Source organism: Lithobates pipiens, unplaced genomic scaffold (assembly GCF_037356315.1).
Source record: "Lithobates pipiens isolate NorthernLeopardFrog02 unplaced genomic scaffold, aLitPip1_a1.2 Scaffold_28, whole genome shotgun sequence".
Taxonomy (NCBI): domain Eukaryota; kingdom Metazoa; phylum Chordata; class Amphibia; order Anura; family Ranidae; genus Lithobates; species Lithobates pipiens.
This window is the reverse complement of record NW_027507789.1, coordinates 220,691,202-220,707,945: the sequence shown is the minus strand read 5'-3', so window position 1 is coordinate 220,707,945 and position 16,744 is coordinate 220,691,202. Positions and strand designations below refer to the sequence as shown.

At 41.7% G+C, this 16,744-nt stretch overlaps 1 protein-coding gene across 11 annotated transcripts in view; it reads right to left on the bottom strand.

Annotated features, from left to right (window-relative positions):
- Positions 1–16,744, bottom strand: part of BCAS1 (brain enriched myelin associated protein 1) — a 129,247-nt gene that overhangs the window by 39,065 nt on the left and 73,438 nt on the right. For 9 of the 11 annotated variants that reach the window (XM_077460557.1, XM_077460555.1, XM_077460563.1 and 6 more), the window contains 2 exons: positions 12,348–12,383; positions 225–401 (listed from right to left, as the gene is read on the bottom strand). In XM_077460557.1, the coding sequence (XP_077316683.1) occupies positions 225–401; positions 12,348–12,383 (213 nt within the window). The remainder of the gene's footprint in view (positions 1–224; positions 402–12,347; positions 12,384–16,744) is intronic. The other 2 variants (XM_077460561.1, XM_077460559.1) reach the window with 1 other exon arrangement.

Sequence of the window (16,744 nt, the reverse complement as noted above, 5' to 3'; positions counted from 1 at the left end):
TAACATTAATTACTGAAATGTAATATAAAATAGTGTTTCGTTAATATACCATTAATTATTAAAATTGTTTAATAATTATTAAAAAAAAAAAAATTATAATAATAATAATTATTTTTTTCAGTGCAATTTTGGGCCCCAGCTTCTCCATTTGATACCCCACCCTGGTGGCCCCTGGTTCATATAAAGAAATGGATTTGGAATATAACATTTTGAAGCTTACTGACCTTTCTCCAGAACAGCCGGGATCGTGCGGGGGATTCTTTGGCTCCTTTCCCGTCATCGGCCGCGGCGGTGATCTGCGGTGGGACATTGGAAGGTTTAGCATCCTGCTGGATTATCTGCTCTGGAGCCGACTGCTCCGCGTTGGCTGACACAGACACAACAGGCTCATCTACTACAACCTACAAGGAAGATTAGTAGTTAGTACGGGGTTAGAGGTTAGCAAGAATCTAAGTCTGAAAATATTAATTTTAGTATTCTTTCTTTTTAATAAAAGTAAAAATAAAGTCTGCTTAGAAGTGTCAGTACATCGAAACTAGAATATGGATGATATAAAAGAGGAAATGTCATGTGATGATATATATGGCAACAGTCTGAAAACAATTACAACAAACGTCTGGTTCCCGGGGGGGGGGGGGAGACATTTTCCTACACACAGGTGACTTCCTGTCCCCTCATCACATAGAGGGGGGGAATTCTCGGTGAGCTTCTTCATTCTCAAACGGATGATGTCCGAGAACAATAATTTCATTTTTTCCTAAAAAGACTCGTATTGTAATTGATGAAAAGTCCTTTAATAAATTTCACAAATCTATCAGTAAAACTTGAGACAGAATTTTAAATCTTTTCCATTGCATGAGTTTACACCGGTGTCCTCCGGGGGGATAAATAACCAGGAAGCCAGCGGTGTATTTGGAAATAACTTCCCCCGGGAAGGGGTCTTTTTCAGATCAAATACAATTAAGAGAAGTGTGTGTATGTGTGTGTGTGTGTGTGTGTATATATATATATATATATATATATATATATATATATAAAAACACACACACATACTAACATACTATAAGCAGATTAATTAATATATATTAATTGAATATCTCATAAAACAACAAATGAAAATTGAAAAAAAAATAAAAATAAAAATAAAATTTTATATATATATATATATATATATATATATATATATATATAATTTTTTTTTTTTTTTTTTCATTAGCTTATCAATAAGGGGGAAGGAGGAACCAAGAAAGGCAAAATATAAGCAGATTAAACTTTATTGAATCTCTCATAAAATCCCCCCCAAAAAAATGTGTATGTATGTATGTATGTGTATATATATATATATACATATATATATATATATATATATATATATATATATATATATATATATATATATAATACATTTTAGCATGTTGATGAGGGGGAAGGCAGGAACCACACAAGGCAAAGTATAAGCACATTAAACTTTATTGAATCTCTCACAAAATCACAATATATATATATATATATATATATATATATATATATATATATATATATATATATATATATATATATATATATATATATATATATATTAATTCTTTTTTTTTTTTTTTTTACTAAAGGTATACTAGAGGTATTTACTAAAGTTTAATCTGCTTATACTTTGCCTTGTGGGGTTCCTGCCTTCCCCCTCATCAACATGCTAAATATATATATATATAATTTATATTTATATTTATTTATTTATTTATTTTTTCTTTTAATTTGTTGCTTTATGAGATATTCACTAAAGTTTAACCTGCTTTCTTGGTTCCTCTTTCCTCCTCATCAACATTGTTATGAGTTTGAAAAAAAATTAAACAAATTCTGAAAATGAATTAAACGAATTTAACGAAACAAATGTATGTAAATAACGAACGGAAACAAAACGAAGCAAATGTTTTTGGTTGTGCCCATGTCTGGTCCCCGTGGGCTATACAGCACCTGATTGGACGGATATATCCCCGGGTATTATCGGCTCTCCTGGGACAATGGGCGATTATTGGAAGGCGGTGAATGGGGGGATGGGACGCCTGGCACAAATGTGACTTATGTAAGCTCGTCCTTCCAAGACGTATAATCGTTCTTTTCATCACCGTCCTTCTCTGTCCATAACTGATACATTAAAAGATTTATTTGCAACAATTTATCTTCAGAACCTTCTGGAACAATCGGGCTTTTGTGACGGATTCCCGGGAGGGCGATGGAGAGACGGAGGACGGAGGGTTGTATTAGAGATTCATGTCTGGGGGGCGCTTCTCACTATTGTGTGAAATAAAGTTTGTTGAGATTTGAGGGGCTCTGTAATAAAGCTGAACCCCCCCCCCCCCCCGAAGATATGAAAGACACAAGTAAAGGAAGCTCTTTGTTCATTAACCCCTTCCTACCAGCCTCGCACCTTTAGAGTAGCTTGCAAAAGTATTCACCCCCCCGGCTTTTTACCTATTTTGTTACATTACAGCCTTTAGTTCAATGTTTTTTTTTTTAATCTGAATTATATGTGATGGATCAGAACACAATAGTCTAAGTTGGTGAAGTAAAATTAGAAAAATATATACATAAAACTATTTTTCAGAAATAAAAAATTGATAATTGTCATGTGCGTATGTATTCACCCCCCTTTGTTAAGAAGCCCATAAAAAGCTCTGGTGCAACCAATTACCTTCAGAAGTCACATAATTTAGTGAAATGACGTCCACCTGTGTGCAATCTAAGTGTCACATGATCGGTCATTACATACACACACTTTGTGAAAGGCCCCAGAGGCGGCAACACCTAAGCAAGAGGCACCACTAACCAAACACTGCCATGAAGACCAAGGAACTCTCCAAACAAGTAAAGGGACAATGTTGGTGAGAAGTACAAGTCAGGGTCAGGTTATTAAAAAAAAAAAATATCCAAATCTATCATAACCAAATGGAAAGAACATGGCACAACGGCAAACCTGTCAAGAGACGGCCACACACCAAAACTCACGGAGCGGGCAAGGAGGGCATTAATCAGAGAGGAGCACAGAGACCTAAGGTAACTTTGGAGGAGCTGCAGAGCTCCACAGCAGAGACTGGAGTATCTGTACATATGATGACAATAAGCCGTACACTCCATAGAGTTGGGCTTTATGGCAGAGCGGCCAGAAGAAAGACATTACTTTCAGCAAAAAACAAAATAGAACGTTTTGAGTTTTGCAAAAAATGTGGGAGACTCCCGAAATGTATGGAGGAAGGTGATCTGGTCTGATGTATGGAGGAAGGTGATCTGCTCTGGTGAGACTAAAATTTAACTTTTTGTCCATCAAAGAAAACGCCATGTCTGGGGCAAACCCAACACATCACATCACCCAAAGAACACCATCCCCACTGTGAAACATGGTGGTGGCAGCATCGTGCTGTGGGGATGTTTTTCAGCAGTCAGGACTGGGAAACTGGTCAGGGTTGAGGGAAAGATGGATGGTGCTAAATAAAGAGATATTCTTGAGCAAAACCTGTAGCACTCTGTGTGTGATTGAGGCTAGGACGGAGGTTCACCTTCCAGCGGGACAATGATCCCAAACACACTGCTAAAGCAACACTTGAGTGGTTTAAGCGGGAAACATGTAAATGTGTTGGATATAGCCTAGTCAAAGCCCAGACCTCAATCCAATAGAAAATCTGTGGTCAGACTTACAGATTGCTGTTCACAAGCGCAAAACCATCCAACTTGAAGGAGCTGGAGCAGTTTTTGCAAGGAGGAGGAATGGGGCAAAAATCCCAGTGGTGAGATGTGGGAAGACTCATAGAGAGACTTATCCAAAGCGACTCAGAGCTGTGATATCCGCAAAAGGCGGCTCTACAAAGTATTGACTTTAGGGGGGTGATTAGTTATGCACATTGACCTTTTCTGTTATTTTTTTTTCCTATGTGTTGTTTGTTTCACAATAATAATAATAAAAAATCTTCAAAGTTGTGGGCGTGTTCTATAAATTAAATGATGGAAATCCTCAAACAATCCATGTTAGTTCCAGGCTGTGAGGCAACAAAACATGAAAAATGCCAGGGGGGTGAATACTTTTGCAAGGCACTGCTTTCCAGCACTGTAAATCAAGACTTAGTAAGAGACACATGGTTGGGACACTCACAAATTTAGAAAGAAGAGCTGAGATTTGAACCTATAACTTGAGGAATGGCTGTAATGAGGATGGGTAGATGCTAAACCCCTAAGCCAGGGGTAGGCAACTGCTGGCCTGCAGCTGTTTTGAAACTCCAAGTTGCATTACAAGACCCTGACAAGCATTGGCATGACTCCTAGAGGCTGAAGCATGATGGGATTTGTAGTTTCATCACAGGTGGAGCACAGATGTTGCCTACGCCTGGCTGGCTTAGGGGTTTAGCACCCAACCATCTTTAGTGCAGCAATCCTAGAGTTATAGGTTCAAATCTCAGCTCTTCTTTTTTAATTTGTGAGTGTCCCAACCACGCTTCTCTTACTAAGTCTTGATTTACGGTGGTGGGAAGCAAAGTTCTGGTTGGTTAAGGGACTTAACAGATAATCAGCTCTATAAAAGTTTTTTTTATTTTTTTTTGTAGGAGTTGCGGGTTCAAATGTTTTATTTGCTTGTTTCCCTGATTAAAGTTCACTTACTAAGTTTTGATCTACCTCTGTACAGCTTAAAGGGCCAAATAGCTTAAGGGTTTACCTTCCACCGATCTTCGTCTCAGTCTCATTAAAGTTATAAGTTCGAATCTCAGTCCTATTTTCCTTACCAAGTCTTGATTTACTTGAGTATGTGAGCTCCGGTTGGCTCATGGGGCATAACAGCTAGTCATCCCTCTGGAATATTGTAGAGTTGAAGGTTTGAATTTTGGAATAAGTTTAATTTCTGCATTTCCCTGATCATATTTCACTTACTAAGTCTGGATTTACTGCTGCTCAGATATAGTTTCTGGATAGCTTAGAGGTTTAGCATCCACCAAACTATGTACTAGTGATCTTCGCATCATAGGTTCAAATCTCAAGAGCTCCCTTTTGAATTTGTGAGTGTCCCAATTATGTTTCACTTACTAAGTCTTCATTTACTGCCTTGGTCATCAGAGTTCTTGTTGGCTCAGGGGCTTAACAGCTAGTTATCCCTATTGACAATATAAGAGTCGAAGGTTGGAATTCTTTCATTTGTGCACCTCCCTGATCATAATTCACTTACTAAGTCTTGATTTACCGACTTGTTATCTTGAGGTTCTGGAAAGTTTAGGGGTTTAGCATATACCTTCATTCCAATGATCTTAGAATTATAGGTTCCAATCTCAGATATTCCTTTGGAATTTGTTGGAGTTAATGATTATATTTCACTTTTTAGGTCTTGATTTAATGCTGCACCTCCCAAGGGGTTGGATAGCTTAGGTGTTTGGTGTCTACCCATCTTCATTGCAGTAATCCTAGAGTTATAGGTTCAAATCTCTGTTCTTCTTTTTGAATTTGTGAGTGTCTTACTACTAATAGTTAAGACTAAGTCTAATGCCGCGTTCACACGATCAGACTTTCTACCAACAAAACTGTGGATTTTTGTTCGAAGGTTGTTGGCTCAAACTTGTCTTGCATACACACGGTCACACAAATGTTGGCCAACAATTACAAACGTGGGAAAGCGGTGACGTACAAGACGTACGACAAGCCGAGAAAAAGGACGTTTCAATAGCCAGTGCGGCTCCTTCTGCTTGATTCCGAGCATGCTTGAACTTTTGTGCGATGGACTTGTGTTCACACGATCGGACTTTCCGACGCCAAAGGTTTGTTGGCCGAAAATTTGAGAACCTGCTAGCAAACATTTGTTGGCGGAACGTCCGACAGCAAATATTCGATGGAGCGTACACACGGTCGGTCTTTCCGACAACAAGCTCACATCCAACATTTCCCGTCGAAAAATCTGACCATGTGTACGTGGCATAAGACTACTAAGTCTTGATTTACATGTCTAAGAAGCGAAGTTCTGGTTGGCTAAGTGGTTTAACAGATGATCAACTCTCCAAAAGGTTGTTTTAGAGTCGCAGGTTCAAATCTTGAATTCTTTCCCTGATCACGTTTCACACTAAGTCTTGATTTACTGGCTTGCAAGCTCGAGGTTCTGCTTGGCTTAATGGTTTAGCGTCTACTAAAGTTCATCCCGATGGTCTTAGAGCTTTAGGTTTGAAACTATGACTTTGTGGGTGTTTCAGATAACGTTTCACTTACTAAGTCTCGCTTTACTATCAGCAAGCTCAAAGTTCTAGCTGCCTCAAGGGCTTAGTAGTAGAGTTAGCTATCTACTAGAGATGTCTGACTTCTACGTTTCTATCTTGATTTTAAATTTTTTCTACTGTCTGCATGTCCCTGATAGTGTTTCACTTACAAAGTCTGGATTTACTAACATGTCATTTCAAAGTTCTCAATAGTTTAGGGGTTTAACATGTACCTATCAACATCCCAATGATCTTAGAATTATAGGTTCCGATTTTATTTTGTAATTTGTTGGTGTTAATGATTATTTTTGACTTTTTAGGTCTTGATTTAGGTCTTGATTTAGGTCTTGATTTAGTGCTACTAATCTGAAGGGCTTGGATAGCTTAGGGGTTTAGCATCCACCTTTCTTCACTGCAGTGATCCTAGAGTGATAGGTTCAAATCTCTGCTCATCTTTTTGAATTTGTGAGGGTCCCAATCATGTTTCTCTTACTAAGTCTTGATTTACTGCATTGGGCAGCGAAGTTCTGGTTGGTTGAGGGGCTTAACAGGTAAACAACTCTATGAGAAGTTCTTAGAGTCGCGGGTTCAAATCCTGGATTTTTCCCTGATCACTTTTTTACTTACTAAACCTTGACTTTCCTGGTTTACAAGCTCAAAGCTCTGGTTAGCTTAGCGGTTCAGCGTCTCCTGGATTTCGTTCTGATGATCTTAGAGTTATAAGTTTGAAACTGTTATTTTGTTTGTTGAATTTGTCAGTGTTTCAGATTATGTTTCACTTACTAAGTCTTGATTTACTATTAGTAAGCTCAGAGGTCTGGCTTGCTCAAGGGCTTAGTAGTATCAATGGATCTCTATTAGAGATGTCTGAGTTCTTGGGTCTTAGAGTCACAAGTTCAAATATCTGGTTGCTCTTTTGTATTTATGTATTCCTCGATCAGGTTTTGCTTACTAAGCCTTCATTTACGGCTGAAGAAACTGGGTGTCTGGTTGGCTTGGTGGTTTAACAGCCAGTCACCTCCATCTCAAGGATTATGGTGTTGTAGGTTCAAATCTTGAATTGTTTTATTTATTTAAGCAGTTCCCTGATCACGTTTCACTTACTAAGTCTTGAATTATTCCATCAGTGACCATAGCTTCACATGGCTTTAGGGCCCTAACAGTCACCTATCTTCACACCTGATCTAAAAGAGTTGTAGGTTTGAATCTCAGGTGAACCTTTTTGAATTTATGGGTCCTGATCACATTTTGCTGACTAAGTCTTGATTTGCTGTTGGTTAGCTCTGAGGTCTGGCTTGCTCAATGGTTTAGTAGTAGCAATGGATATCTATTAGTAGATGCCTGAGTTCTTGGGTCTTAGAGTCACAAGTTCAAATCTCTGGTTGCTCTTTTGTATTTGTGGAAGCCCCGATCAGGTTTTGCTTACTAAGCCTTGATTTACTGCTGAAGAATCTGGGTGTCTGGTTGGCTTGGTGGTTTAACAGCCAGTCACCTCCACCTCAATGATTATGGTGTTGTAGGTTCAAATCTTGAAATATTTTATTTATTTAAGCAGTTCCCTGATCATGTTTCACTTACTTAGTCTAGAATTATTCCTTCAGTGACCATAGTTTCACATGGCTTTAGGGCCCTAACAGCCACCTATCTTCACACCTGAGCTCAAAGAGTTGTAGGTTTGAATCTCAGGTGAACCTTTTTGAATTTATGGGTCCTGATCACATTTTGCTGACTAAGTCTTGATTTGCTAGCATATAGCTCTAGGTTCTGGTTAGCTCAGAGGGTTAATAGCTAGCCAGTTACCCCTGAAAGTGTTCGTTTACATGTTCAAGTACTGCAGATTTTTAAATTTGCGTGTCTTTGATTATCTTTCACTTACCTTGACCTTGATTTACAGTGCTGGGTGTCTCAAAGGGCTGGTCTGGGAGTCTAGCAATCAGCCACCTTAATTGTAGAAAGTTGAACCCAAAGGTTCAAAACTCACCTTATCTTTTGAATTTGTTGGTGCCCCCTAAATTTCACTTACAATATCTTTGTTTTACCGGCTATACTCTCACAGGGTCAGCTAGCTCACATGCTAAGCGATCAACCTGTGCTTCAATGCAAGGTGTAGAGATGCAAGTTTGGATCCCAAATCTAGCTTTTTACAACTTTATGGCTCTTTCCTCTTGAAATAGGAGAACTAACACACCAGCCCTTGACCAAAGGCAAATGCCTCAAAGGATGGTGTCACCGACATGGATACCTTGGGGTTCTGAGTTCAAATCCATCAAGGCACAGTAGACTACAAGGGCAAATTTCTAAATGTGCTTAAAAGCCCACAAATGCGAAGCCACAAAATCATGAAGGCCTTGAGTGCAAAACTGCAAGAGCACTGAGGACCCAGAGGGCGAAACCATGAGAGCGCTCAGGACCCAGAGGGCAAAACCATGAGAGCGCTGAGGACCCAAAGGGCAAAACCATGAGAGTGCTGAGTACCCAGAGTGCAAAACCGTGAGAGCGCTGAGGACCCAGAGGGTGAAACCGTGAGAGCGCTGAGGACCCAGAGGGCAAAACCATGAGAGTGCTGAGTACCCAGAGGGCAAAACCATGAGAGTGCTGAAGACCCAGAGGGTGAAACCACAAGAGCACTGAAGACCCAGGAGCTGGAACCATGAGAGCACTGAAGACCCAGAGACCAAAGCCATGAGAGCACTGAGGACCCAGAGGGCAAAACCATGAGAGTGCTAAAGACCCAGAGGGCGAAACCATGAGAGCGCTGAGTACCCAGGAGTTGGAACCATGAGAGTGCTGAAGACCCAGAGGGCGAAACCATGAGAGCGCTGAAGACCCAGAGAGCAAAACCATGAGAGCGCTGAGTACCCAGGAGCTGGAACCATGAGAGTGCTGAAAACCCAGAGGGCGAAACCATGAGAGCGCTGAAGACCCAGAGGGCGAAACCATGAGAGTGCTGAAGACCCAGAGGGCGAAACCATGAGAGCGCGGAGGGCCCAGAGTGCAAAACCGCAAGAGCGCTGAAGACCCAGAGAGCAAAACTATGAGAGCACTGAAGACCCCGAGGAGGAAAGCACTGAAGACACAGAGGGCAACACCAGAGTGTCTAAGACCCAGAGTGAAAAATTATGAAACCTACCTCAGACTACAATTGGGAATCAATTCTCTTTGTTGGTGAAGTTTAAAACAATATTGTTGTTTTTTTTTAACACTACCACACTTTTGAACTGTATTGCATGACTTACTGGTAGGTCTCAAGACCACATACTGAGACATCAACATGGATTCGAACTCAGGTCTCCAGCAATCCAGTCAAGAGCTTTTACCCTCTGAACCAAAGTCCCAGCTCTAAATGGAATATTCTCGTTCTTCTATTTCAGAAGTAGGCAGAATTTACACAATAAAAAAAAAAAAAAAAAAAAAAGTTAAACTACCAAAACCATAAAAGCACCTGCATTTCATGAACAGCAGCACAGCAATGCTGTCAAATTCTCATGTGGCGGGTTGAATCTGTGGATGGGTTGAAGAGCAAGTTGGCATCTCTAGTTGGGTGGAAAGACATTTGTGAATAAAGTGTATATTTTTTTAGGGGCGGATCTAGTGCGCCTTATCACAATACGGCTACTTACTGCACATGAACATCTTTGGACGTGTTCATTGAAATTGGCACTTGTCTTCCCCGATGGAGAAGAGAATGTTATATACAGTGAAGAGCCAAGTTGTTCAGATAAGTGGAAAAAAAAAGAGAGTTGATCTCACGAGACCATGGGCTCTCTCATCAAAACACCTTCCAGGAGCTGTTGGTCGGCTCCTCTGTCTTCCCTAACTACGATCGTATTTGGTTTGTGCTACCGCCGTAAACTGACTAGTCTAAAAATGAACTAAGCCGAGGTTGGCTGGAGTATTGCAGTAATGTCAATTCAGTCAGAGGCATTTAGATACACAATATTGTCAAAAGTATTGGGACGCCTGCCTTTACACGCACATGAACTTTAATGGCATCCAAGTCTTAGTCCGTAGGGTTCAATATTGAGTTGGCTCCGCCCTTTGCAGCTATAACAGCTTGAAATCTTTTGGGAAGGCCGTCCACAAGGTTTAGGAGGGTGTCTATGGGAATGTTTGACCATTCTTCCAGAAGAGCATTTGTGAGGTCAGGCACTGATGTTGGATGAGAAGGCCTGGCTTGCAGTCTCCGCTCCAATTCACCCCAAAGGTGTTCTATTGGGTTGAGGTCAGGACTCTGTGCAGGCCAGACAAGTTCCTCCACCCCAAACCCGCTCATCCATGCCTTTATGGACCTTGCTTTGTGCACTGGTGCGCAGTCATGTTGGAACAGGAAGGCGCCATCCCTAAACTGTTCCCACAAAGTTGGGAGCATAAAATTGTCAAAAATATCTTGGTATACTGACGCCTTAAGAGTTCCCTTCACTGGAACTAAGGGACCAAGTCAAGGATAGTCAAGTTCCAACACCCCAAATGGGCGAGAAGGCTTGGCTCGCAGTCTCCACTCTACATCATCCCAAAGGTATTCTATTGGTCAGAACGCTCTGTAGGCCATTGATACCAATGATGGGGGCACTATTCCTCCCACTGAAACCAATGATGGGGACACTATTCCTCCCACTGACACCAATGATGGGGACACTATTCCTCCCATTGACACCAAGGATGGGGCACTATTCCTCCCATTGACACCACTGATGGGGAACTATTCCTTCCAATGATACCAATGATGGGCACTAGTCATTCCACGGATATCAATGATGGGGCACTATTCATCCCACTGACACCAATGATGGGGGCACTATTCCTCCCACTGAAACCAATGATGGGGGACACTATTCCTCCCACTGACACCAATGATGGGGACACTATTCCTCCCTTTGACACCAAGGATGGGGCACTATTCCTCCCATTGACACCACTGATGGGGAACTATTCCTTCCAATGATACCAATGATGTGCACTAGTCATTCCACGGATATCAATGATGGGGCACTATTCATCCCACTGACACCAATGATGGGGGCACTATTCCTCCCACTGACACCAATGATGGGGGCACTATTCCTCCCACTGACACCAATGATGGGGGCACTATTCCTCCCACTGACACCAATGATGGGGGCACTATTCCTCCCATTGACACCAATGATGGGGACACTATTCCTCCCATTGACGCCAATGACGGGGCACTATTCCTCCCATTGACACCACTGACGGGGCACTATTCCTCCCATTGACACCAATGACGGGGCACTATTCCTCCTATTGACACCACTGATGGGGCACTATTCCTCGCATTAACACCACTGATGGGGCACTATTCCTCCCATTGACACCAATGATGGGGACACTATTCCTCCCATTGACACCAATGATGGGGCACTATTCCTCCCATTGACACCAATGACGGGGCACTATTCCTCGCATTAACACCAATGATGGGGCACTATGTAATTGTAAGAGGCCAAGCTATCCAGATAAAATGACCGGTAAAGTTACAGTTACAGCAAGAAGGTATCCATTGACTGCATTGGACTGGATGCAAGCACTGGATGACCACTGCAGATTCAGGTTCTGGTCTTTACACAGAGATACAGCAGGATCAGCAGGCATTTATAAAAATATACATAACAAAATCAAATAAAAGCTTTCACAACATTTACAAAGCATAAAGCTAACTATTTACAACTTTAGCATTTGGGAATACATACATGTTAACATGTCAGCAGACAGAGGGATACGGTTAAGCTGGCCATACACTGGTAGAATTTGGTTTGTTTCAGGAACGTTTGTTCGATTTTCTAATGATCAGTGGGGTCAGATCAACAATCTTTTTTGATCCTTAGTCGAAGGATCAGGATGGAACTTTTTTATTTATTTATTTTTTTAAAGGAGAAGTACAGGGGGAAGCTCACTTGTACAGATTGTAATGCACATCCCCTGTTTAATACATCTGGGGTTTCATTCAAGTATCGGGTCTGGATGAAATTTTAAGGCCTTTCAAATTAAATCGGTTGACTAATTGATGGCGAGATCGAATGCTCTGATCTTTCAAAATTTCCATATGAACATTCAAACGAAATTATACGGGTGTATGGCCAGCTTTGGGTTGATCTCCGAACAATCCGTACTTACTTTGTCTCCGCCTGTCCGGACATCATCTTTCTTTGACTGTTTGGAAAAAATAAATAATAAAAAAAAAACAACGTTAGGCAACGAACAATTTAAAAATGCAGACAAGTCACTCGTCCTGTGATTTCCCGAGACACGTGCAGTCAGATCTGTCCAGTCTGCTGTTCCTGCGTCACGATTGGCTGGCTTCCTGAACTGCATCAGACAGATTGGATGGCACATATTTTAAAGGTGGCCATACACGCTTCAATAAAATTATCGATTTCTTTTCCAGTCAATCTCACCCGGAGAGATTGATCGATAGTCAACAACTCACTTGATTAGGGAGTAGCTGAACTGCCCTAGGTTCAGCTTGAGCAGGGTTCGGTGAACTTCAAAGAGCCTTCATCCACTTTTATCTGGTGAGTGACTTTTATCTGGTGAGTGACTTTTATCTAGTGAGTGAATTTTATCTGGTGAGTGACTTTTATCTAGTGAGTGAATTTTATCTAGTGAGTGGATTTTATCTAGTGAGTGAATTTTATCTGGTGAGTGACTTTTATCTGGTGAGTGCATTTTTATTGTCTTTGAGCCCAGGTTCACACTGGCAGCAGGATTGAAATCATGTGAGTCCAGCTGAACTCGCACGATTTCATACCCTGCATGTCAGTCCTGACTACGGGAGGGGCGTGATTTCAGAGACATCTGTGCGGGTTCATGCACAGATGTCTATACAAAATCACACCCCGCAGTCGCCAAAAGTAGTACAGAAACTACTTTTGGCAAACCAGTGCAGCGCCGCACCAATTCGGACAGTGCCATTTCCAGCAATATCCGCTTGACAGTTAATTCTGAAATTTCCGACTTGGGCTACTTTTACACTGAGGCATATTACGGGTGCTACAGCGCTAAAATTAGGGTTAAAACCACCCCGCTAGCGGCCGAATAGCGCCGCTAAAGTGACGTAAAAGCGGCGCTAAATATTTACCGCCAGCACCCGTCTGCCCCAGTGTGAAAGTAGCCTTAAGGAAAAACCCATTTAACAAGTTTAAATATTCGTAAATTTGAATATTCGATACTTGAAAATCCAGAAATCCAGATTACGCTCCCTCCCCCCGCTCTGAGCCCACACACTTGTGTGACAATATCCAATTAATATTCACTATTGTCTTCCTGACTCTCCTCCCCAGCCAATCGGGAAGCAGTTCCTGAGACCCAATTGGCCAGGGAGTCTTAGGCACACTCCTGACCGTTTCCCATGGGGGGGGGGGGTCCACTGCATTCCCGTCCATCTCCCGTGTGGGGGGGGTTTGGTGTTGGTTTGCCATGCCCCCCAAAATATAAAGCAACAGCCGCCACTGGATACTATGATCATAAATGACCAATTGCATCTCTGTGGCCAGCATGTCATCTCAATCTTAATCGCATCAATTGAAATATAATCATATTCATTAGCAAAGCATTTCAGTGCTGCTGATCGATGCAAAATGACCGATAATATTCCACCCTGGCTGGAATGTCCCGATTGAGTCCGCCTGTCCATTTTTCAGGCCGATCCAATTGGAACCTGCATTCTCTTCTATGGAGTTGTGGGTGTCAATCTGCAAAAAACAGACGGATGGTGATCCCCTTCCGTGCAGCGGATTGGATGACAGTCGGGTGTAATGCCGACAGGCACTCTTGTCTATATTCTACCGCCCATAGAGAAGAGCAGGCTGGATCCGTGTCCGCTCTGCGTAGGTGGAGCAGACACCGACCTGTCATCCACCTGCTCAGCGGAGGGGGATTGGCGGACAGATTCCTTGCTGAGCAAGCTGATCACAACATAAATCCAACCCGTGTGAAAGGATCCTAAAATCGATTGTAAGAGAAGGTGTGGCTATTAAATTTTTTGTGGATTTGATCATTTTAATTGAAATAACACATCAATCTGATAACAAAATCAAAGCGGGTATGGCCACCATAAGGAGGTTCGAGAAGCAACCAATCAACATTTCTTCTGATCAGATCACAGGCTGCAACAATGTATCAGCTTTTAGTAAATGTTAACACAGTAAAAAAACAAAAAAACAATGATATGTAAACATGTACATTGTAAACAAACAAGGATATGTAAACATGTACAATGTAAAAAGGATATGTAAACATGTACAATGTAAAAAGGATATGTAAACATGTACATTGTAAACAAACAAGGATATGTAAACATGCACAATGTAAACAAGGATTTGTAAACATGCACAATGTAAACAAACAATATAATGTAAACATGTACAATGTACACAAACAATGATATGTAAACATGCAAAATGTAAATAAACAATGTAATGTAAACAAGTACAATGTAAACACACAATGATATGTAAACAATGTAATGTAAACATGTACAATGTAAACAAGCAAGAATATGTAAACATGTACAATGTAAACAAACAAGGATATGTAAACATGCACAATGTAAACAAACAAGGATATGTAAACATGCACAATGTAAACAAACGCTGATATGTAAATATGTGCAATGTAAACAAACAATGAAACTTTGTTACACTTTTTTCATGTTAACAGACACACTCAGAGGAGACGAGGATGGAAATTTTTAGTAGGATGTCCCCGGGTTTTTCGAAATCTACAAAATCTTTTTTACCCTTCAAAGGAAACGCGGCTACAGAGAGATAGGAACCAAATCAATGGTGATCCTCATGGAGGGTCGGATCCCATCTATTCCACTACATTCAGGATATCACTGCTACAGGGAAACCTCCTTATTTCAAGGAAAATACAGAGAACAAGATAAACATTCCACAATGAACATTTATACACACGAAGCCGGTGTTCTGCCGCGCCAATCTCAAATTAAACATTAAGGCCCGGTTCACGCCAGCGCAATTTGTCATTGCGATTTGTTCAAAATCGCAATGACAAGTTGCAACCCTTTCCTACTCTAATTCTAAAGCCAAAAAGAAAAAAAAGGTTTGGGCTTTAGATATAGTTTAATAGGAAAGGAACTACTTTCAGAAATCTTGCAGATGGGAATCCACAGGAGATGCAGACGGCAGATTAAACAAACAAATAACTGCTTATTTTCTCTATAAAAAAAAAAAGGGGGAATTTGCACGTCTCTGCATGTTTGCTGTACTAAAAAACTTTGACCAAGTGAAGGAAAACATCCCAGGCATCTATTATACCAGACTGAGTCCAACCCTGATTTATGGCATTCATCTGATGCATACTTCTGAGCCAACTTAAATAGTCTCACAAAGCTAACACACAAGGATAAGGATCTCTATATATATAAAATAAAAAATAAAAAGTACAATGAGATGCAACAATTACAATCACATGGCTAAAAAATGCCGTGAATACAAAGATTTCTGACCACTACCGCCCTCTTGTGGTGTCACCAGGTAATACAGATAGAGATGTTATAATCCATATTCATTAAAGAGCAAGTAAACCCTGATGGGTGTTACTTCCTCTTTGTCTCCCTGCAAAGGTAAAGCCTAATGGGCTACTATGCATCGCATCGCATCGCATCGCATAGTAGCCCATTATGTGTCACTTACCTGACACAGGAGCCTATGATGTCACCGATGTCCCCTGTAGCATGGAGCGTCCATCTTCTTTCCGTATATCGCTGCTCCGGCCACTCACAGTGCCGGAGCAGCGATGACGTCATATCGCCGTGAGCAGCGGCATGCTTAGTGCGCCTGCGCATGCGCCGTAGACAGCGTTGGCTGTCTTTTTGTAAATATCTCCTAAACTGTGTAGGTTTAGGAGATATTTCTTGGACCTACAGGTAAGCCTTAATCTAGGCCTTACCTGTAGGTCAAAGTGGTTTGTAAGGGTTTACAACCACTTTAAAAGCAGAGTTCCACACAAAAGTGGAACCTCTGCTTATTTGCTCCCCCCCCCTTCCAATGCCACCTTTGGCACCTTTCAGGGGGGGGGGGGCAACAAGGACCTGTTTTGGCAGGTCCGTGCCCCAAATTCTGGGAGAAGGTGCCACCCCTCAGAAATGCGCCCCCCCCCCCCACGCCTCCTCTTTCCTCTGCCGGGTCGATTAGAAAGCGCAAACAAAACCGTTCATCTGTGTGCTGGTCCGACGGACCCAACATGACGCAAGGGAAGCTCTTGGCTATTGAACTTCCTTGTTTAGTCCCCGTTGACGTCATTGCGCTCAAAACCAATGGCTTTTCGAACGGACTTAGTCCGTTCGTGCATGTCCAAGTCCGTTCGTTCGCAAAAAGTCAGTCGGAACTCCGCCGAAAGTCCGGCGGGAAAGACCGTCGCACCTAGTCCAGCCGTGTGTACGCACCATTAGGAAGTATTTCAGGGTCAGCCTGGCGCTCGGGCAATAAGCATTTTCCGAGGGTAAGGTCGCCCCTTTACAAGGCTTATTCCCATTGACTTCGGAGTTT